This window comes from Centruroides sculpturatus, unplaced genomic scaffold (genome assembly GCF_000671375.1).
Source record: "Centruroides sculpturatus isolate CEXI.00-Female unplaced genomic scaffold, Cexi_2.0 scaffold1513, whole genome shotgun sequence".
Taxonomy (NCBI): domain Eukaryota; kingdom Metazoa; phylum Arthropoda; class Arachnida; order Scorpiones; family Buthidae; genus Centruroides; species Centruroides sculpturatus.
The window spans coordinates 6,788-31,048 of NW_019385687.1; the positions used below are offsets into that span (position 1 = coordinate 6,788).

At 30.3% G+C, this 24,261-nt stretch overlaps 1 protein-coding gene across 2 annotated transcripts in view; it reads left to right on the plus strand.

Annotated features, from left to right (window-relative positions):
• Positions 1-2,576: 2,576 nt before the first annotated feature.
• The window catches only part of LOC111641202 (E3 ubiquitin-protein ligase RNF14-like), a 37,441-nt gene continuing 15,756 nt past the window's right edge, over positions 2,577-24,261 (plus strand). The window contains exons 1-4 of one of the 2 annotated variants that reach the window (XM_023387337.1): positions 2,577-2,756; positions 7,398-7,546; positions 15,224-15,368; positions 17,981-18,642. In XM_023387337.1, the coding sequence (XP_023243105.1) occupies positions 2,603-2,756; positions 7,398-7,546; positions 15,224-15,368; positions 17,981-18,642 (1,110 nt within the window). In that variant the 5' untranslated portion in view covers positions 2,577-2,602. Of the gene's footprint in view, positions 2,757-7,397; positions 7,547-14,204; positions 14,378-15,223; positions 15,369-17,980; positions 18,643-24,261 lie in introns of those variants that run through there. The other variant, XM_023387338.1, reaches the window with a different exon arrangement.

Genomic DNA, 24,261 nt, shown 5'->3' on the forward strand with positions numbered 1-24,261 from the left:
AAGTATCGTGAGCGCGTATTATGATGTATGCATAGGCATACGTGGACTAGAAAGATAGAGGAAAGAGAAAGGAAAGAGCAAAGACGAGTGCTTAAAACAGATAGACAGGGGATGTGTGTGACGATTCTCGAACGAATAGGTGTGTACGTGTGCTGATATTTGTAATTATAAATTGTAAATACGTGTGACTAATATTATTTTTTTTTNGATGTATGCATAGGCATACGTGGACTAGAAAGATAGAGGAAAGAGAAAGGAAAGAGCAAAGACGAGTGCTTAAAACAGATAGACAGGGGATGTGTGTGACGATTCTCGAACGAATAGGTGTGTACGTGTGCTGATATTTGTAATTATAAATTGTAAATACGTGTGACTAATATTATTTTTTTTATTTTGTGCATGTTATAAGTTATAAATAAATATAAACAAACAACACTAACCCGATAACATTAAATCAAAATATCAAAATGATTAATTTACTGTGTTTTTGCTATTTCTTATTCCTGTTTTTAGGTATTCGGTATTCGGCCGAATAGCGAAAGATAGGCCGAATACCGAATAGTAACCGAATATTCGTTACATCACTAGTAATTACCCTTTTTCAGGGTATTTCAACCTCTGGGGGTAATCAGTGGTGATATTCGAAATATTTAACAAAGGGTTCGCTAACAGAAACTTTTTCCTTAACAATTTTTTTTGTTTTTCGCTGAAATGGTGCATTAGCAACATTAGCGCAAAAACTGACCATAAGATACCCATATAAATAAAAAAGATGCGTTCGCAAAAATAAGTCAGTTAAAATTTAACATTTTTTATGCCAGAACTAATTTTTTTTATTGATAAATAATAATAAAGAGTGTTCAAAATGGTTTATTTTATACATATTTTATTACGACACGTGTTCCGCAGCCATCTTGTATTTTCTCGCGCGCGTGGGATTGTGGGATCTCTCTTTGCTGGGGTCGTATTCTGGTCACCGTCTCTGGTCTCTTGTCTCTCACAAGCAGGTCGCTTATTGGCTAATTATTTGGATTAGCCAATCATGGACCGTCTTGTGGGAGACGGAGACCAGAGACGGTGACCAGAATATTGCCCCTGTATCTAGTTTCAAGAACTCTCTTGAGTCGACCGCGATTGAACCTCGTTTCAGTCGAGATTGAAACGGTCGAGGGAGGTCGCATCAAGGCGNGGGAGAACAAGGTGGAATAGGAAGGTGTTGATACTGTCTATAGAAACTATGTAAATATGGAGACAGCAGATTAAATGTAGTGTACTATTGTAATATTCTTTCTTTATGTATTTATTTCAAATAAATGGCATCGTCAAGTTCTAGAACATTAAGATTGACCAAAAATGTTCAAAACAAAACTGATGTACAGAAACTGAGATTTGAAGTACGTACTGTATTATTAAAGAGGTTAATTGAAAGATGGGAAGACTTTCGTATTAAGATGTAAAATTTTCAATATTTACTTAATATTGAGTGATTATAATTTGTTTTATTAAGAACAAAATGAACAAGCTGGACAAAAGTATATGTAAAGCATTCAACACTATATTAATCTAGCAAAACTTATTTATTGCTCATGTTTTTGACCACTTAAATGATCTTTATCAGACTACAATCAACTTGAAACTACAAATTCTTAAAAAATGATATAATAATCCATTAAGTGATTTCTTATTGAGTTAAGTGATTTCAAAACGTGACTTTCAAGCACATGTTTCCTGCATGTGTGTGTATCTATGCCTGATGTAAAACATTAACAATAAACAAGATTTGTTAGATTAATATGGTTTTATAATGTGTTTTATTAAACATTTTCAGCAAATTTTTAAACACTTATTGTTATAGATAAAAAAATTAAATGCAATAAAACTTTTCTAACTCAAACTTTTGTAACTTGAAGAAAACGAAGCACTTGGTAGGTCTTAATGGAATAGCATAAGGATTTTTAACTCTAATTTTTTCCAAGTCAAAGTTTTTCATTGTCCCCTGACACTGATTTATATTGCTTTCAACTTTCTTGACTGGAAAATTTAATATTTATTATATCCAAAGTGATCCTAATTATCGGATTTCTATGAAATTTTCAGACAGTTAGTTATATCTACTCTCCAACATCAATTTTTGAACAGTGTTCCAGTCCAAAGTGAGAGGTCCTCTTGCTTTATCTCAACAAGATGTACCTGCAAAACTGTTTGATTCTATTAGTTACATTAACATTTTGCTGAAAGGTATTACATGAACTGTTTAAGACAAAAAAGAGAAAACTATTAAAGATTATGTAATGCAAGAGAGGTAAAAATACAAATTATTCAGAATCTGCTTTTTTACTCTATTGTTCTTTAACTTGAATCGTCCATAACTCTGAAGTTTTTTCTTGCCTTTGGTGCTTTCAGTTAGAGAAGTTTCACTGTATTTAAAAAATGTTTTTGTAAAATCCTCAGAACTATAAATGTAGAAATTAATGTAATTACATATAATTTGTTTTTAATCAAATTTTTTAAATTACAAGAAAAATATAAAATGTTTTTAATTAAATATTATTAATCTATGACATATTTTTAATTAGGTTATAATAAAAGTACATTAAATAAAATGGATGAAGAGTCTCAAAATGATGAATTGATAGTGTTAGAAAGTATTTTTGATGAGAGTGTGCTTAAAATTGAAAGAATTGGAGAACCATCAGGAAGTATTATTATTCATCCTGATATACCTGAGAAATATAATGTAAAGTATGAAGTAAAAAGTGAGTTTATTGAATATATTTTTATGTATTTATACTAATTGATCTTTTAAGATTTTTTTGTAGCTCTCAAGTTGAATGATTCAACCTTGTCTGTGAAAATATTGTCCAATGTCATATCTTCAAAAAGATATGATACGGAAAATTTTTTGCCATTTTATTTTATTTTCAAATATGGAAGATAAGATAAAATGATAAAAATATGTATCTAAAACCATTTGATGAATTCAAAAACCCAGCAATGAGTTGCTTAACTTTCCTGGCAATATTTAAAACTGCATGTGTGGAGCCAGCTGTTATGATATAATAATTAATATGATATGATTAAATACTTTTTACATTTTTAGTTATTATAAAATGGCAAAAAGCTTAATTACAACGGTTGGGATTGATTTTATAAAAAATTATAAATTTAATAATGAGTAAAATCATCATTAAGTCCAACCCTACTCAAAATATGACAAACAACTCCCCTTTATCTCCCCATCCCCTTGATCTTTAACCACCAAAATTTAATAGCATCAATCCCTGTAATACACAAACCTCCCTGCAAAATTTCAGAAATTTTTGACATAAAGCACAGGAATTAAGCTTCAAAGAAGGGTGTACAAAATTATGTTCTCCCTCCACACACACAAACACCCTTATATACAGAAAAATCTCTCAAATTTGTATTTCTTGATGTTTTAAGGTCCAGAGTCAAAAAATGTAAAACTCTTGGGAGTCAATTTTCACCAATTGCTGTACTTTTCCTCTATTATGTATAACAAAGCAGGGAAAGTAAAAATCAGATACAGAATATTTTATCATTCTAAAAGAGTAAATGGGGATATGTAAATAGAAGCTATTTTCATTTATGCTATTGATTATATTTTTAAAAAAAATTTTAAGTGTTATTTTATGTTAAGAATATATTTAAAATATCATATAGACCAGTGTTTTTCAACCTTCTTGAATACGCGACCCCTTTAAAAGTTAAAAAAATTCTGGCGATCCCCCACGACCATATTAAACTATGTCAGTGATTTTAAAAACTACGTATTTAATTTTCTTTTTGTGGAGATTTAAATATCAATCAAAACACTAATTATACTGTAAAATAAACAGGCACAGCCATCTTACTGAAATTGTAGTTTTTTTATTATAGCGTAAGACCTACAAACACTTATCTTTTTCTTTTCCCCGCGACCCCCCGTGTATGGCTTTGCGACCCCCTTGGGGGTTGCGACCCACAGGTTGAAAAACACTGATATAGACAAAGAGAAAAATGAACAACTAAGATTTCTCAAATACATGTAACTTCAGAACATGGGACTTGTGCATTATCATTACGAAAATTTTGATACCATTTAAGAAAAAGTTAATGGAGACAATCATCAACTTTTAAACATTGATTTTCACATGACTTGTTCTTACATATATAATATTTTTATATCCTAAAATTGCCTTTTTTTAATGTCAAATTCAGACTTTTGTAGATTTGAATGCAACAAATAAAAATTGAACTTTTATATAGTGGTCCTTTCTATCAGTTTTGGTGGTACAATTGAAGTGCTGAATGAGACGGTTGGGACCATATCAGATCATAGTTCTGATATGGTCCCAACCGTCTCATTTATCAAATTAAAAATTTATCAAATTAAAAAATATCATGTTATCAAAAAATTTTTAATATAAATTAACATTATATAAAATTATTAGTTCAGTACTGAATCCATTTTTATAATTTTGATAGCATCATTTTATTCTTTGTACAGTACTTTCTTTAAATATTGAGAGTACAGTATTCATGACATACAACTATCATCAGATGATGTGTAATGTTGTTGATATCATTATCAGTAACTTACTACAGACTGTGTGGCTCTGCAGACTGTTGTCAACAATAAGGGAATTACTCTGGATTAAATTTTATGCCAGGGCTTAATCTGTAATGATAGAAATTTTAGTAAAATTATAGTACATAATTACAGATATATTTCTAATGGAAAGTGTAAATGATCCATAAAATGGACAAAAATCTCAAGAAATGTGAACAATAATGAACATGAACAAAAACTTGCACAAATTGTCACCACCTGTAGAGTATATTTAAATTTTTGTAGGTTTAATAAATTGTAGTATTTCACTTAGAATGTTTTCTCTGAGAAGATTTGTTTTAATGTATTATTTCTTTTTAAGTTTTATAAAAAAAATAACTAAAGTCAGTGTTTGTATTGACAACAAACATTTAAATTAAGTTTATCAGTTTCAGGTGTTTGTTACACCATAATGTGAAGATCTGTCAGCAATCAGTGTAATCATGAATATCTAATTATATTGGTATAATACTGTGAGAACCGAGGGGGTTAGAGTGTCGAGCTTCTTCCCTCTTACCGGCTTCTTTGTCAGGGATGGCTTCGGTTAAGTGAGTGGGAGAGGTAGCGACAAGGTGTCGGTTGTACTCAAGGATGACACATTATTAAAGTTAGGAATAACATATTTAATTAACTATTAAACAAACTAATACAAATCAAATATATTTCGGAATTGCGACAGGGATATACTGTCATCGATATATCACATAACATCTAGCCTATACAAGGCATAATAGCTTCTAAGTTTAACTAAGTGAATCTATAACTGAGAGAGTGAGAGTTAAAGTCTCAAAAAGATTACCTTTTTAACCACAGCGATCCAGAATTTAGATGTGGGTATGTCGGAGTTTGGAGCAGGGACTTGAAGAGGTTCAGTCTGGAGTCTTTCCCTTGGTGATCGCCCCTAGGAGCGGGTGCAACCCCTTTTCATACATGTCCCGGAGCGGGAAAAAGTTTGGGGAACATTCTGATGCAATTTCACGTACGTTTGACTTGACGGGGAAGGTTTTGATTTCTGACAATTAATATAAACATTCATTAATATAAACATAGAATTATTACTTGTGCTATCCCGTCTTGCTACTCTTTCTAACTCATAAATTCAATAGCAGTTGTCAAACTGACAGAATAAATGGCTGGAGGTGACTAAGTTTAGGATATGTAGTGCAACCTTAGTAATAATTGTTAATTTGGTGGGTTATTTGATATTATTAAAATTGGTCGAAGTAATAAGTGAGGGGGTGGGTTTGGTTCGGACTCCACTTGCGGTGACTTTTCATGTTACTCTCTCTTGTATAATGATTTGAAGTTTTTATTAATTGGCACATTAGTCTGTAACTGGCAATGAAGGTACAAATGAATTATCCCCGGGAGAGGGGAGAAGTAGGTAGTTGTTCAAAATGACTTTGGAAGAAGGGAAGATCAATTATCGATGTGATGTTTAATGTTGAGGTTAAAGGTCCTTCTGGGAACTGGAGAACAAAGGGAAATAATGATAAAAGAAGAAAAAATTATAATGTTTTAAGTTTTTAAAACATTCAAAAGAGAGTTCAATTCCTCACAATACATATAAATATAATTTAAAAATTTTAAATATTAGAATATGTTGTTTATTAATAAAAATAAACAATATATATATACAGGAATGTAGCCAGAAATTTCCAAGTGTGCATCACTCAATGGCTGATGACTTGCAGACTTAGCATAGATATGTAGGCTATTGTAAAAATGCAAGCCCATGATCACTAATAACATTAATGTGCAAAGAATTGCCATATTGATATAGCAGCTTCTTGCATATCATATGCAAACCAGTGATACACATGACAATACTTAATAAAAAATAAAAAGCTTGAACAAGAAGGACAAGTATTAAATTTTATTCTATATCTCATGCCTGTTCATATAGCTTAGTATTGATACTTGAGTATGATGTTTCTATTTTTCTGTTTCATCCATTGATTAAATGCTTGTGACATTTAATTCTTATGGTGTTTGAAAATTAAACTGGAATAGAGATCAGCAGAGAGTAAGTGGCAGAAGTTCCTTAGTGTGGGGAAACATTGTCTCATGCCATTCTGTATAGATACATCCCTGTATGTATGAATTAATCCTTATGCTGTGTATATATATATATATACAGCGTAAGGATTAATTATATATATATTAAATATATAAATATATATATTAGACTGATCTTATCTATAACATTAAATATCAGTCCTTTCCAAGATATTTTCAAAATATTTGGTCTTTGTTACAAATGCTTAATATTGTGGATAAGGAAGGGATTTAGGCATTCCAAAATATTTTAGTTTTGGTGAATTAAAAAGACACGAACAAAAATATTTAGAATAACTGAATTTAAAACTTTTGGAAGTTTATTTTCCATTCATTTCTGTAAATAAATAAGTATAAATTAATACATTTTTTTCTAATAGATTTTGAATTTCCTGTGTATTTTTTTTACTTGTAAAGAGAGTCAATTTTTTTGTTTAATAATTAATTGGCTTTGAAGCCAATTAGAAAAAAGTTAGTTAATATTTAATTAAAGCCGAATGGTTGCCGAATTATATTGGGCTATATTATAGAATTTGACATGTAGTGCCAAATTACTTAGCATTTAATTAATAACACTAGTAGTAATGTAGCTCAATATAGTTCAGTAGTAATTTAGCTTTAATATATAACTATCAGGTTTGGATGTTTATATTTGTTAATATTTAAATCTGAATAAATTATTTATCGTTGATTAAATGATTTTAATAATTAAATATTTTTTGTTTAGATAATGAGAAAACTAATTCTTCAAAATATGTAGAGTTTGAAGTTAAGTATTTGCCCCCAATCACTTTATATTTTGTGCTGCCTAAAACATACCCTTCTCAAATAAATCCTGCATTTTTGCTTTCATGCCATTGGCTAACTCTTGATCAAGTAAGTTCTATTCTGTATTTTGTTTAAGAAAATTTATTGCTATTTTAAAAATTTTACAAGAACTTCTTGGTATTTTTAAATCCAGGAAGTTTGTTTATTAATTTTTATTTATTAATTAATATATTATCAAAATATGCAAAATTTATTGAATATTAAGATTTAATTTTTGTTATGCAAATATAAAGATTGTTTTTTAATCTGTTATTATTTTATACTTAATATTACGTACTTGAAATAAACAAAAGCTACTTAATCGAGGTTACTAAAATTATTTATTATGAAACATTTTCAGCTTCAGTTTGAGCAATCTGCAATGTATCTGTATATGGAAATCAAATTTAGAATAATTAATATTTACAAAATGTAACTTATAATTTTTTTATTTTGTAAATTTAAAAAATAACATTTATAAAATGAAATTAATATAATAATGATAAAATACTAGGACATTGCACAATTTTGTTGTATTGCAATAGAACTTTAGCGGAGCTGGGAAGAAAGAGACAATCCTTGCACTTGACGACACAAAGAGGTGATTCAAGAACAATGCAATTTTGTTAGGCATGCTCAATCACGTCAGGGAGCATGGACATTGCCACTTTGACCTCACTGTATTTCAAAAATGAAGTCATAGACCCATATTTTATATTACATTTTTGGATATCTCATTGCAATTAATAGAAAGTGGCAAAGTTTTATCAAAATCAATTGATTAAATTTCAAGAATGAATGCAATTCTGTAAACCATATAGAAGAGGCTTTACTAACACTTTGCCTCAAATATCACAACATAATATAATTAGTATTTTTAGGACACGAGTCTTAAAAATACAAATTATATCCTAATGAGTGATAAGAAATAAATAAAAATAAGTAAAACACTAAATATTGAATGTTTAGATTGTTTAATAAAATTTTTATTAATTTAGTTTGTTACATTAAAAAAAACAAATTGAATGAATCTAATAAGAAAGTCTAAGCACAATCTATAATGCAAGTAAAGTTCATTAATGACATCTAAGTGTTTCCTTAAAATGTGTATGTATATTTGTTTTAAAAGTCAAAGATGTAAAAACCTAATTTTTTAGATAATTCTAGAATTAACACTGGTTTATCTAAAAAAATCATGCCATTAGCATCCAAACCCACAGTGATTAAAAAAAATTGTAATGTTTGATATAAATACTTATTCATTCTTTTGTTTAAAGATCTAAAAAAATGTTTTGTAATAAATAACTTCAGTAATCTTAATCAAACAGTTTTTGTTGTTTGTTGAATGTTAAGCATTAACTTTAGAATATTTACATAGATTCTCAGTATTTATAAATCTGTTTAATCTCAAATGAAAACAATATAATTATATAATTTGAATAAAATAATATTCTGTGAATAATGTAATATCATAACTCTTGATTCTTGTTTTATTGTTGAACATGAACAAATAAAGTAATGAATGATTAATATTTCATTTAGTTAAAAAAAATTTCAATAATTTATAGAGAAATTTGCATAAGATTTTCTTTGATGTAGCTTTTCTGTTTAATTTTTTTAATATTTAAATAGTAATTAATTAATAAGAATATTTGATAAATAAGATTGAAATAAATTTGAATTTCTTTGTGATTTATAAGCAGTTTTCATTCTTATATTAATGTGTATAAAATATCTGTATTTAGATACAATATAAATATTAATGGTGTGAAAAATCCAATTTAAATAGTTTAAATTGTAATAAAAGATTTGCAAAAATACAATTACAAATAACTACTGTATTTCCTGTAAATAATCTGCAATTTATTTGTGTTTAAAAATCAATTTGAAAGCAGGTGTGAACTATTTGCCAGTTTTAAGCCTGGCACAAATTTTTCTATTTAATTTTTTTTATATTCAGATAAAATAATTATTTAAGTAGTAATTAATAAAAATATTTAACAAATAAGATTGAAATGTTTTAAGTGATATTAGACACTCCCACTTTAAAATTTTACCTTGAAAACTAATAAATTTATAGTAATTTCCTTTTATATTGTATATGATGACTTTCAGAGATTTATTTAGAAACTGACTATTGATTTTTGCATTATGTTAATTTTGTAGAGTAAATAAGAGTTAAACAATTAACTCTCCAAGATATATTATGCAACTTTCTTACTAAAATCAACAATTGTGGTGTCACTGGCAATTATTGGGCTGTTCGGAAAATAATTTCGTTTTTTTTCCATGGAAAAAAACAAAATATTTTTATAATAAATAAATATTTTGTTGAATTATTTATCGACCATTTTCGTCAAATATTTGTTGTCATCGTTTCTGGTAGTAGTTTCTGGAATTTCACATTCATAAAAGTTTTGATCGTTGCTTACAAAAAAACAGATCCAAGTGATTTCTGACATTGTCATTTCAAGTAAATGTCTTACAGTTAAAAAAAATTGTATAGACCAGAACAAGTAATAATCTGAGTGTGTTCGATCTGGCGAGTATGGTTGGTGCGATAGCACGTCCCATCTAAGTTATAACAGTTTCTAACGAGTTACCAAACTTGTGTGAAATTTGACATTATCATGGTAAAACACTACACCTGTTTTGTTGATCAATTCTGGCTGCCTTTTCTGTTTATGATATTACTCAATTTGTTTACTTGATGGCAGTACACTTTCAAATCAATTGTTAAATTGTCTGGTAAAAGCTCCAAAAAAAAATTTCCTTAAAATCCCACCAAAGAGAGCATCTCTCTTTAAGAACATGTGGAACCCATATATCAAGCTTTGAAACTAAACCAATTTGTTTCAAGTAATCATAAACAGTTCAATTTGACAAATTTAATCTCTTAGTGATTTCACGTGTTGTTATTTGGCAGTTTGCTTCAATCAGTACCTTTATTTTGTTTTCATTGGCTTCAATTGGCCATCCAGAATGTGGTGCATCTTCAATATTGAAATTGCCAGAACAAAATTTTGTAAACCAGTTTTGGCACTGTCGTTCTGTCAATACATCTTCCCCATACATGTCACACAAGTTTTTTCTCGCTTGAACAGCATTCTTAGCTTTTCGGTAATAAAAGAGCAAAATATGCCGAAAATGCTGCTTTCAATCTTCCATATTTGATGGGACACAAAAAATAAACAACTGCACAAAATCAAACAAAATTTTTTACAAATAATCCTTATCAATTAATTAAAATGCTAGCTGTCAAAATATATAATGATAATACAGTTTAGAATAAAAATGGCAGGAAAAATACGACTAATCTGTCTAGTGGTAAAAAAAACAAAATTACTTTCTGAACAATCTAATATTTTATTTATTGCTTATTTACTTTACATTTGGCATGGTAATCTTTCTTGCCTAGATCAACAACATTGGCTGTTTCCATTTCAAACTACTTTTAACTAGCATCAATGTACTTATATTTCTGTAAACATAATGATTTTTTTTAGTGTTCCTTTCAATTTGGGTCTTGATTGTATTTCAATTTATTTGCTTTCTTTTTTTAACTTTACAGTATAAGAAATTATTTTATATTAATTAGGTTAAATTTACAATTAAACTCTGTTTATACATTTCTCAGTTGTATGTTTTTTGCAATTATATGTTAAATATTTCCTGCACAATACTTTCTACAATTTTGCACTTAAACATCATATTTTTTGTAGCACCCTGTAGCACTTTTCTCATTTATGTGTTAGTCACTTTAAAATAAAAAAATTTAAAGGAATTATTAAAAAATGAAAACGCAAATTATTTTGTATTCACTTTGGCTTAGTCCACACTGACAGCAAATTGCCAGATGCAAAAAAGCAAAGCAAATAATACTTATAAACAAAATTATAATTATTCAAAACTAATTTTGTTAATAAAAACAGATATTTTTATTAACATTACTCAATTTGTTTGTTCTTCAGAAGCACAAGTTTGCAGGTGATAATTTTTGTAGAAGCATGTGAAACAATAAACATTTCTTCAGCTTGCACATTGAATAAATGCAAAAATTACAATAGCAAGAAGATTTATATATGTCACTGGAAAACAAACTTGGTTAACATTTAAAAACACTTCTCCAAATTAATTGATGCCAGAGAACCATGCATACTGTATTATATTTGAGAATATTGGAGTGTGTAATTGGTGATGTATTATAGAATGTAATTCTATTACATCTTCCTGAGTTGAAGTTTCTCAGCTCTATTAATTGCAAACAATTCTGTAGTTGCTTTATAAAGTTTTTAATTTATTGATAAAAATAAAAGTGATAATTATAGTTTTAGGGGAAAAACTCCATTGATACAATGAGTTTTAAAGTGCCAACCTGCTGAATACAAAACTGGCACATCCCACCGAGCCAGTGGCTGCTCTACAAATAATAGAAGTACTGATGATTTTAACTGATTATGCAATCTTCAACCTCAATTTTCTTGTTAAATTTTGAGTAGTATGATCAGACTTGATGCATTATATCTGCACCAAGTTTGATCAAAATTGGTGACACTAGTATGATTCAATGTCTTCATTAGTGTTTTAGTAGCAAGTTTTTTTTAATTTTATTCTTAAGTTTTCTTTGAATAATTTCATATAATTTTATTATCTAAAGAAACATCATCACTAAACTCGATATATTATAAAGATACACACCAAGAGCAGTTTCTAGCTTGATAATATTTGGCATTGGTTGATGTATAATTTTATTATCCTTAGACAATGAAAATATTGTTTTTGGTTTATAGATGATGTACAATTTGCAGAGTATGTATATTAAAAAGTTATTTAGAGTCTACTTTATTACAAATTAGTTGTGCAAAAGTAAATATTAATTTCTTTTGTTAATTACTTTTTGTATAGTATAGTAACCCCTTGATTTTTTGCTTGTTCAGATATATCACACTTATTTTATCTTCCAAATAAAAAAGCAGTTTCGACAGTAATTTTTTAGATATTGTTGCTATTGAATTTCTATTAGCAAAGAAATATTATCTTGAAACAATCATTGTATGAAATACAATCCACAAAAATTAAGTTTACATGGAGATTGAAAACAGGTGGACAAATATACCAGTTATGTTGCATTGTATGATATATTACTGTTTGGTTTAAAATAAGTAGTGAAATATTATCCCTTTTTCTAAGCTACTTGATAAAATTTAGTATCATTTTACATAATAAATCATCATTTTGAAGAAAATCAAAGATATTGTTAGTATGAGGTGTGATCAACTGAAACCTGTCTGGACCATTTACATATTAATATAAGCCAATACAATGAAATTACAAAGTAAACAAACAGAAACAGCGATGCTTAATGAATAAAAATGCAGTATTCTTTTAGGAGAAAAAGTTACCCTGGGCATTCAGATATGCATTGTACTATTTCACCAAGCATTGAATACTGTCCAAAAAGAAGTATCATTACTCCTTGAACCATTTGCAGTCTTGAGTTTATCATTGTGGAAGCATTGCCCTTCAGAAATTTAATGAGAGGCCCAAACAAATGGAAGTCACAAGGTGACAGATCAGGGCTGTAGGATGGGTGGTTAAGAACTCTCACTATTTCTTTGCTAATGCCTCCTGTGTGATCCAACATTTGGACATTTATTGTCATGAAGAATAATGATGTCAGACAACACACCAGAACACTTCTTCCTGATGGCTTGATGCAAATTGTCCAATGTCCAATGTCTGGGCATTCATTGTATTGCCAGGCTTTTTAAACTCCAGAAATAGCAGTTCTGGATGACATCAGCATCACCTTGAATTTCTTGGTTTTGGTGAACTGGTGTGAGATAGGTGGTCTGCTGGACCTCGTTCACCTATCTAGGATGGCTATGAATTGATTTAGAAAGATTGCTGAAATCTTTCTTTATTCTAGCATGTAGCTTGTAGCATGGATCATATTGTGGGTATTATTATTCCTTAAATAATACCATTATGCCCAATTATGAATTTTGGTAATATAATCATTAATACTCAACCCATGAAAGCTGTAGGTTCAAATTTCAATTTGCCAACTCATTTTACAGGGTGGGAAAGAAAGTTACTTTTTTATCATAAATATTGAAAATTAGTATATTCCAAAATGTACAATACAAGTTAAAATAAACTATAATATTAACTGTAACTGAATTCTGATTATAATATTGTCAGGTAAATAGGGCACAAAGATAACTTAAAAAATGCTTATCAGCCATAATATCTGATGATGTACAAACATTATCAGTTATCACTATCAGCTTTAATCAGTGTTTTAAACATTAAACATTTATTGTTTTAATGTTTATTTTCTCACAGCACAGTAATATGAGGCTCTTGACAGGTCTGATGAATCCTCACTAAAATTTGCATTAAAACATTTTTGAAAGGAAAAAAGTTAGAAATAATTATCTGTATAAAAAAGTGTGATATGAATATATAAACAATAGAAGAATGTAAGTGTTAAGATCAACTATCCCCAGTTGGGATTGAATTAAACATCAATTTTGACTTCCTGCAATCTAAGTTGAGATTGTTACACTTAGCAATGTAACAAGTGTACACCAATTAATTGGAATGGACAGAAAATAAAAACCTCAAATTTCAAGGATGCAATGACTTCTCAAAAATTCTCAAGTGTTGGAGCAATTGTTGTGTGTGTCTCATGTCTATCTTTGTCTCTGTTTCCCTTCTTCAGATCAACCTCTTTCCATTACCGGAAGCTGACCACATCTCCCTGGAATCATTGAGATGTTGGAAGAACTCTCATTCATGAACCAGAGATACTCTTTCATTTGGGACTATCTTGAAAAGGAGAGGAAGATCCAGAGATCATCACCGACTTTGAACTTCCAAGACTATGGAAATGTTGTAAGCTCCTTTCATGTCAAATAAATTGTTTCTTGTAACTGTATAGTCTTTCTCAGTGCCAATCACACCCCTATTGGCAACTTCACATTAGTTTAAGTTGCTGGCATTTCTTAGTTCAATTAAATATGTTATCTGTTATTAAAGACATTACTGCAAAACAACAGGCAAGATAACACCGGATGAATTACTATAAATCAATAATAATTAATACATTTTTAAACCATACATATTTTAACATGTCCTTTTAATCATTGATGGATTAAGACCTTCCAGAGCTCCTAAGCACAAAAGATTATGTCCTCTGTATAATTTTATGGTATCATAAACCAATGTATTTTTATTTTTTTTCCACAATTTCAGGACTCCTAAACATGTACAGTGCTTCATATGCAGTTTGGTACTTCTATTAATATCAGAGTTGATACAACTAGAATTCTATATTCTATGTATTCTGCACTATATAGTAAAAATTTCTGGGGCCATTACTGTAGTGGATTAGCAGATATATGTATGCATTGTAAATTACATGCCATTATCTAGTCACAACAAAACTTTAATTATGGCATCATTACAATTGTTTGAACATCACTTAAGTTAGTATTACATATATTGATAAAGATATATGGATAGTATTGTTAATTTATTAAAATTATTTTTCAAATATCTTATTTGTGTTTTAAGTTTGTTATAATTGATTTTTTTCTTATGTTTATTTTGTAATAATCTTAATTATTGTATATTCTTGCAGCCAAAAAATTAAAAATAAATTTTGAAAATGATGGAGCAGTTTGTTTATATGATATTTAATTTTTTTAAGGATTACAAAAATATATTTCTATTATGTAGATATCCTCACTTTGTAGAAAACTGGATAAATTATGGCATGAAGGTGAAAAGGAAGTTGTTTTATACAAATGGATACAGTTTCTCAAGGAAGAAACTTTGTCTTTTTTGAAAATAAGTGACGGTTTAGATATTTCTCATGTATCAGGTAATACATTACTTAATATTCTTAAATGAATACTATTAATACTTAATATCATTTTATTTTAAATATTAAAGGTATCATGAGCATTTTATAATGTCCAAAAACTATCTTTAATGGTTTTTTTTATAGATTGAGATTTAATCGTTTCCATTTAAAGAAAATGGAAACAATTAAATCTGGAATTAATGAGAGAGAAATAAGACATATGGCAGAGATCATTAACTGTGATTCATTGCATTGAATGTAAGACATGCCCTATTTTCAGAGATACTAAAATCTGAAAAAAGTGCATCTTACATTCAATTACATATGGTAATTCTTGATTTTAAATATATGCAATTAGAAGGTAACTAAAAAAATATATTTAGGAACTTCACAATTGTCATTTTTCACATTATTGGAATAGCAAAATCATTTACAAGGAGATGGCTAGACTTTCTCATCTCTGATTTGAATGAAACTTGGTGAGCATGTAACTCTAAACACAAATAGTTCCTTGTCCAAATAAAAATCACAATGTCTGTTTAGCAAAAACAAAGTTTCTGTAGTTTTAACTCTTTTATGTCATTAAATAAAATTGTAATTTTTTCATAGTTATTTTCAGATATGGTGTTGTTGTTTTATTTGAAGTGTAACAAACATGAGTGCATGAGGAAATTGTCCATAACATTAACAATTAAAAGGAAAATGCTGAAACTACTATGCTATCCTATTTTCATATCATACTTGTCTTTTTCATCCATGCACAGTAACATCCAGAGATTATTTCCTTTGATGTCATAGTATGTAACCATAAGTGAAAATATCTGTAAATAAATATGAAGAAATAAAAGTTTTATTTAATGACATAGTTAAATTTACAGAAACTTTGTTTTTACTAAACAGGAAATGATACCATAGTTTTTAATCTCTTTTTATAAGCTTTAAATGTAAGGAATAAGAATAGTAATAATAATGCTAATGATATGGTAAAATAATAAAATAATTATGTTATATATTAAAAAAAAAACTAAAGTTGCAAAGGATCAAACCCATATCATGTAGCTACAGAATCTAGAACCTTATCCACTCGGCTACTGTCATTCCTAGGATAAGTAGAACTTCTACACTTATAAACTAAACACTCAGTTTTCAGAGACACTTTTTTTTTTTCTATGTTGCAATATATAATAAAACAGTTTAAATGAAATGAAGTGATACTGACCAGAATTTTCTGTTTTGGCATGATTTTTCTTTTGTAGAAGGCTACATTTTTATTAATATAGGAAAAAATAGATGCTAAAAAATGTTGACTTAAAATTGCTTTTTGTCCAGCATAAGCATACTCCATCTTATCTACTTAACTTCTCTAACAAAAGATGTTTCACTATGATCTATCAATGATTACAGATAATCACTAATCTACAAGATGTGTGGATAGCCCACAAATCTTGTATAGGTTCACTGTTGAATTTCTGGCAACTCCTTTAATCCAGGCAAAATTACAAGAGGAAACTTGAAATTCCTGCAGTCGCCTTGGCCTTGTGTGTAGGGCAGATTTATTTACAGTACATTATTTGCACAGCACTTGTTGGTGGTGATCCCCAATTTTGTGATATTCTTAGTTTATTTTGCTTAAATTTAACCTAAGCTATGACTTTTAAGAGAGATGAGTATGTCAATGGTGATGTCTGACTTAATTTACATTTGATATTTATTTAAGCTTCTAGCAGTCCATGGTATACTTCAGACACATAGGTGTGTATAGTTATAGTTAACATGTAAGGTCTGTTGATGAATTATTATTAATATGAGACCACAGTTGGTCTGGCAAAATGGTTAATTTGCAAGGATTTGGAACCAAGGGTGTCGGAAATTTAATTGCTTGCCATTTCATCTCAAGTGTGCAGTTAATAAAGTTTCTTCAAGCTGCCATTGTTTAAAAAATGAAAAAAATGAAGTGTTAAAACATCTACAGAAAGAATACTCTGCTATTCACAAGCAAGAAACATAATCCTTTTATTGTTTTCTAATGTTTTTCTAACCATTTTTATCAATAAATTAGTCTGCCCAATCAGGATAAAATTCTGATGAATATAGATTTCAAACTGAAAATATTGTATAAATCTAGAAGTTTTTACATCAATAAAATAGAAAAGTTGACTTTTGCAATTGTGAAGGTAGGTAAAAATTACATTATAAAGGTGTGTTGGGACAACAAAATTATATTGAGAAAAAAAGATGTACAGTACCTTGATGTCAACTTGAGAAGTTAAAATTTAATGAATGCTGTAGATAAGTGGGTCATAACTTGTGCTTACATCAGTAAGCAATCATGTCTTAAATGGGTTCCACTATACAGACTTTGTGGAACACTTTAATAATACTGTATTTCATTCCAAAATTATGTCTACAGTTGTCTGCAAGCAAGTTGTTCTATTTATATTCCTAGTATTTTATAAATTAATAAACTCATTAAATTGATTAGTATTTGATATGACTAAATTTAATTTTTATATTAATGAATAGAATCATTTATTAAATAGATAATTTTTATTAAATGTCATTAAAATGATAACACAATTTTTTATAACTGTGAATGACAATGAATTAATTTTAATGATTTATATTTTTAGATGAACGGTTTGACCAAAATAGACTTAACAGAAAATCATGTAGAAAAGCAATTCAAAATGATTCAGATAAGAATTTACATTATCGAGAATGGAATGGCCATCATCAGAAAGCACAAAGAAATGTATACTTAAATCAAAATATGAAGTATAATAATTCAGTTCAAGATTCCTGTTATCGGTATAAGTGTGATGATCGTTATAGTTCGTATAAATTTAGAAATAGACACAAAGAAAATTTTCCGATGAATGTCTCTAATGGAATCACTCAAACTAATAGTTCAAAATATCAAGAAGTAAAAGAAAATAAATATAAGGACAACTACAGAAATTTTCAAAGTAAAACTGTTAAAAACCAAGCTATCAACTGTTTGTGTACGGAACAAAAAGATGAAGAGAAGTTTAATCCAACGACAAGCAAAATAACACACTTCAATCAAAATTCTAGACAGGAATATAGGAATCAAAATGTAAATGGGGAAACCCGCATTCACAGTCAAAATTATCAAAGAGTAGACATACAGACTGATGCTTTTGGCAGCAGGCAAGTAGCTCATAGAAACAATCAATCTCATTACACAGAAACGAATGGAAGCTATCAAAGAGGATCATCATCTTCAAACTACAGAGGAGGAAGGAAATTTCAGAATAATAGGACAAAATGGGTATGAGTTTTAGTTTAATTTAAATTACTGAAAATATATAATTTTGTGTGGATAACATGCATCATTGCATATCCTGTAAAAAATTGCTATAGAATGAAATATAACTTTCATGTAACCTGCACAATCATACAACCTACACCTCCAAAGGTTCCATTAAAAATATACTTAACAATATACACTAGCTCACAAAAGTATCCAAACACCTATAAAATGGAAGAGTTTTTTAGTTATAACTCATTTCTTACATGAAATAGGAAAAAGTAATGACAGATGTAAAATATTTAGACTCTTTTACACTAGAAAAAAGTATTTACCATGTACAAAAGCATTCATCAAAAAGAAATATCCTTATATTTAAAACTGTGACAATTTTCACATCACAACTATCTGGACAGAAGAAATAAGTAATGATAAAACAAAAAATTTTATACATTTAAGAACAAGTTGGGCCTGCGTTTGCTTTGATAACAATTAGGCATTGATTCATCCAAAGTTTATAACAGTTTTGTCTATTAAAATTCAAAACTCTGATGATATTATTGATTCTGTTCTGATTGTTCATTCATCTTATAAATGCTGAATTGGGTTGAGGTCAGGCGATTGTGGAGGACAAGGAAGCCCTTTTACACAGTGCACATCAAGAAACTGACAAATTTTCAAAGTGTGCTTTGGATGATTGTCATGTTGGAAAACAAACCCTTGATATCTTAATCTTATCCTGACTTTAACTTTCTTATTGATTTCTGAACATTATTTAAAATTTATTTATACATATATTGATTTGTTGTTCCATTATCAAATTGCAGAATTCCAGCACTGTTTGCAGACATAAAACTCCAAATGGCACTAAACCATCTCCACATTTCACTGTAGGGATCAGATTTTTCATTTTTAAAGATTCTCTAGCTTTTCTCTGTACTTTCAGGCAATCATTTGGATCATTGACCTCAAAACTGATTTCCAAAATGTTATTGATTTTGTATAAAAGTCTTTTACAAACTTTAACCTTTACTTCTGGTTTTTTCATAGCCATAAAATCTTTATAGCTTTCTTTAAAGTTTTTCTGACAGTTTCTGCAAATGTATGTACTCTACATTCTACAGAACCATCAACAGCAAGTTTAGGAGCAATTATTTGTGCATTTTTCTTCGCTTTCCTGACAATGACACATTTCTGTCTCGAGGTAAATATTTCAGGATGTCCAGCTTGAGCCTTATTAATTACACTATTTGTTGTAAGGAATTTCATAATGGTATCTTGAACTGTGGATTTTGGAATGTAAAACTGTTCTGCACGATTTCATGTAGATTTCCTCTTTTGTTATTCCTTAATAATAAGTTCTTTAATAACAATGATTAATTTGTTTGTTTTCATTGTTCACAATGACAAAATAAAACAACTCAAGTGTGAAACAAACACTAACACATTTGTTGTGGCAAATTGTTGTAAACATGTTTTTAAGCAAATTTGAATAGAATAGAACATTTAAAAAATAAATGGTTAAAATTTTCAGGTTTCATAAGCTAATAACTGTTTGAACCCTGATGCAAAAGGAGGGTTGGGCATTGGGTTAGCAACCCGTCCCTGTAAAAGTTATGGGTGCTATGGAAACAGCAAGAATAAGCAGAACTTCTGCTCCAAGTAATATGATGGCGTTGGAGGAAACTGACAACGATGTCGGAAATGATCTTTTCTGCCAGAAATATTATGAAAATTGGAATGTGTGTACTTTATATCAGAGTGGAAGACTCACTTAGCTATTACAGACATTTGATGAAAACTGGTTGGATATCCTTGACATCAGTGAGACGACAAATGGCCAAATCAGTAGTGCTGGCAAGACCATTCTGTTTGTGGGCCATGAAGAGCAGCACAAATGTGGAGTAGGTCTTATCCTGAGTAATGAAAGCACTACTTGGATGGAGACCCTTCAGTGATCAGATTATTACAGCTTACTTTATCCATGGACATGCCAAAGTGACTGTGGTGCAGGTTTTTGCACCAACCAATGATGCAGAGGACACAATAAAAGATGAATTTTATGAACTACTCCAAGACGTCTTTGATGGTATCCTGAATCATGACCTGAGGGTCCTGATCAGGGACTTCAATGCCCAATTGGGCAGTGTAGTCAAGGACTCAAGGCTGTGATTAGTGCTCATGCATCCTCTGCTTATATGTGACAATGGAGAAAGGCTAACATCATTTTGTGAAAACAACTGGCTATGTGTTGGGAACACCTACTTCCAACATCGGCTTATCCATAAGAAGACCTGGCAGTCACCAGACAAGTGCACTTTTAATTGGATAGACTTTATTTGTATTAGTAAAAAGTGGAAGTCATCATTGCGCAATATGAGGGTTTACAGAAGTGCAGATATTGGATTTGACCATTACCTAATTAGGGTGGATATTAAACTCAAACTTTGTAATCAAAGGCAGTTCATGCTAAAAAGGCCGTTTGTGGGAGAAAAATTAAATGATTCAATCATCACCAAAGTATTTACTCTGAGTTGCACAGTCGCTTTGCCCTTCTTGGAGAGATGACAGATATAAATGATCTCTGGGAGAACTTCAGAGACATTACCATGGAGTGCACCCAAAACATCATTGGAAGACGTCTAAGAAGATGAAAGGAACAGTGATCCAAGATCGCTTGTGGAAGTTGATTGATGAGAAGAAAGATGCAAAACTTAAAAGGGACCAGGCTAAAACAATGGCTGAGATGGAGGAACTAAACTAAAGATATACAGAGTTGGATAGACATTCAAAGAAAAGCTGTCAGAAAGACAAGAAGGAATGGTTAGAACGAAAAGGCACTGAAGTGCAGGAGGCTTCTGACCAGAATGACTCCAAGACCATGTACTGCATAGTCAATGAACTGACTGGGACGAGGAGTAACTCCAGCATTCCAATAAAAGACAAAAACGGAAGCTTCTGATCGTTCAAGATGAACAGAACAAGAGGTTGATGGAACATTTTCGGGAAACATTTTAGTCGAGCAGAACTGGCCATAAAATATGATTTCAATATTGAAAATGCACAGGATGAGCTTCAGGTGGACACTGGTGATATTACCCTTGAGGAAGTGGAGCTTGTGATTAAGAGTCTAAAGAATAGTAGGGCAGCCGGTTTGGACAAACTTACAACTGAGATTTTGAAGCATGGAGGGCAGCTCATGTTGGAAAAGCTAATGTTATTGTTTAACAGGTGCTGGCAATGTGGGGAGGTCCTAGAGGATTGGAGAAGAGGCACTATAGTCAGAATTCCTAAGAAAGGAGGTATCTCCGAGTGTACCAACTAGGGATGGTATCAAACGCCTTTCTGTGCCTGGAAAGGCATTTTGTGTGGTCCTCCTTCGACGCCTGCAGATTGCCCTCAATCAGTGCTTGTGGGAGGAGCAAGCTGGGTTTTGCTGCAGAAGATTGTGCAGCAAGCAGATCTTCTCCCTTTGAAATATCATCAAACAATACTGAGTATTGACACCCACTGGCCATCAATTTCATTGATTTCAAGAAGGCTTTTGACAGTGTTCACTGCGAGTCCCTCTGGCAGATCTTGCAATTATATGGTGTACCAACAAACTTTGTCATCATTTTCAAGGCCTTATACCTGCATTCAAGTTGTTGTGTCAAGACTGAAAGTGGTCATACAGACTTTTTTGAAATTATGACAGGAGTTAGGCAGGGTTGTGTCCTGTCCCCTTTCCTCTTCCTCATCACGCTTGATTATGTCATGCGGCGGGCAGACGAGTCCAGTGCACACATTGGGGCTGCCATACACAGATTTGACCAGGACTGTCTTGGAGATTTGGTTTCTGCTGATGATATCGCCCTATTAGAGGAAAGCAAGACAATGCTACATCATGCCACGGTCACATTGGGTCGGGAGGCACACAAAATTCGCCTCAGGATAAATGCTGCAAAGTCTAAAATTATGCATGTATGTAGCACTTCCCAAATGTGGGGAGTAATTGTCGGAGGTGGAGAAATTTACCTGCTTGGGTAGTGTTATTTCCCAAAATGGTAACATGGTAAATGGATGTGAAGTGCCGCATTGGGAAAGCGGCGACAGTCTTCTGGCGGATGAACAAAATCTGGTCCTCACCACACATCTCATTGAGAATCAAATTCCATGTGCTCATCTCTATCATGATTCCGATAGCTGTTTATGCTAGTGAGTCCTGAAAGACATCGGGGAAACAGCAAAAGAAGGCTTGATGTCTTCCAACAGAGATGTCTATGATGAATCCTGAAGATTCTATATTTAGATCATATCACCAATGAAGAGGTTCTCCGAAGGAGTGGGATGTGCAAACTTCATAACATTGTTGCCTGTAGAAGAGTCAGACTGGCTGGCCACATTTTTTGTATGGAGAACAGTGGGATCCCTAAGACAGCCATGAAATGGGTTCCCCCTGGTGCCAAATGACCACAAGGATGCCCCAGGAATACTTGGTGTAAAACTTTTCTTCAAGATTTGAAGATGCTCAATATGACTTGGGAGGAAGCTGAAGCCCTTGCTCATGATTGAAATCGATGGAAGATAATTTCTGCCTGGTATGCTATCTAGCATTGGTAGTACTACTACTTGCTTCTATAGCAGGTTATTGTAAATATAATCATAAAATAAGTGAAGGAAAAATAAAAATGAATATTTGAGATAAATTAAGTGTTAAAAATACAAATAGTCACCAACTCCCAAAATTTTTTATAATGAATTCATTTTTTATTGTTGAATATACCACATATAATAATATTATTTAGTGTTTACAGATAGTCATTGTTAGAAGTTATAAATTAAAAAGTTCAGTGGTACTTTGTACTTCAATTTTAATTCATTCCAGGAGGTTGTTTGAAGTCTGAATCAATTTTTCCCATAAAAAATAATGGAAATCAAATTAATCCATTCCCAGACTCCAAACAATACCTATTTCCAATACCTGTTTCTATAAACTTAAAACAGCAAATTCACGTAATTTGAGATAAAACTAAATGCCCAAATGATGATTTAAAACACAAAAATTATAAATAAAATACATAAATACTGTATAATTAAATGAAAATTACAGGTATACCTCGACTTACGTCGTTTCGAGTTACGTCGTTCCCGATTATACGTCGTTTGTCAAAAAAGTATATGGAAAAATAAAAATCAAGTTTAAGTCATTTTATTCGACTTTATGTCCGTCCGCCACAAATATTGAAGTCGTAATATCACTAGAAAAGCGTTTAAAGCACATAAAATCATANTATTTAAATCTGAATAAATTATTTATCGTTGATTAAATGATTTTAATAATTAAATATTTTTTGTTTAGATAATGAGAAAACTAATTCTTCAAAATATGTAGAGTTTGAAGTTAAGTATTTGCCCCCAATCACTTTATATTTTGTGCTGCCTAAAACATACCCTTCTCAAATAAATCCTGCATTTTTGCTTTCATGCCATTGGCTAACTCTTGATCAAGTAAGTTCTATTCTGTATTTTGTTTAAGAAAATTTATTGCTATTTTAAAAATTTTACAAGAACTTCTTGGTATTTTTAAATCCAGGAAGTTTGTTTATTAATTTTTATTTATTAATTAATATATTATCAAAATATGCAAAATTTATTGAA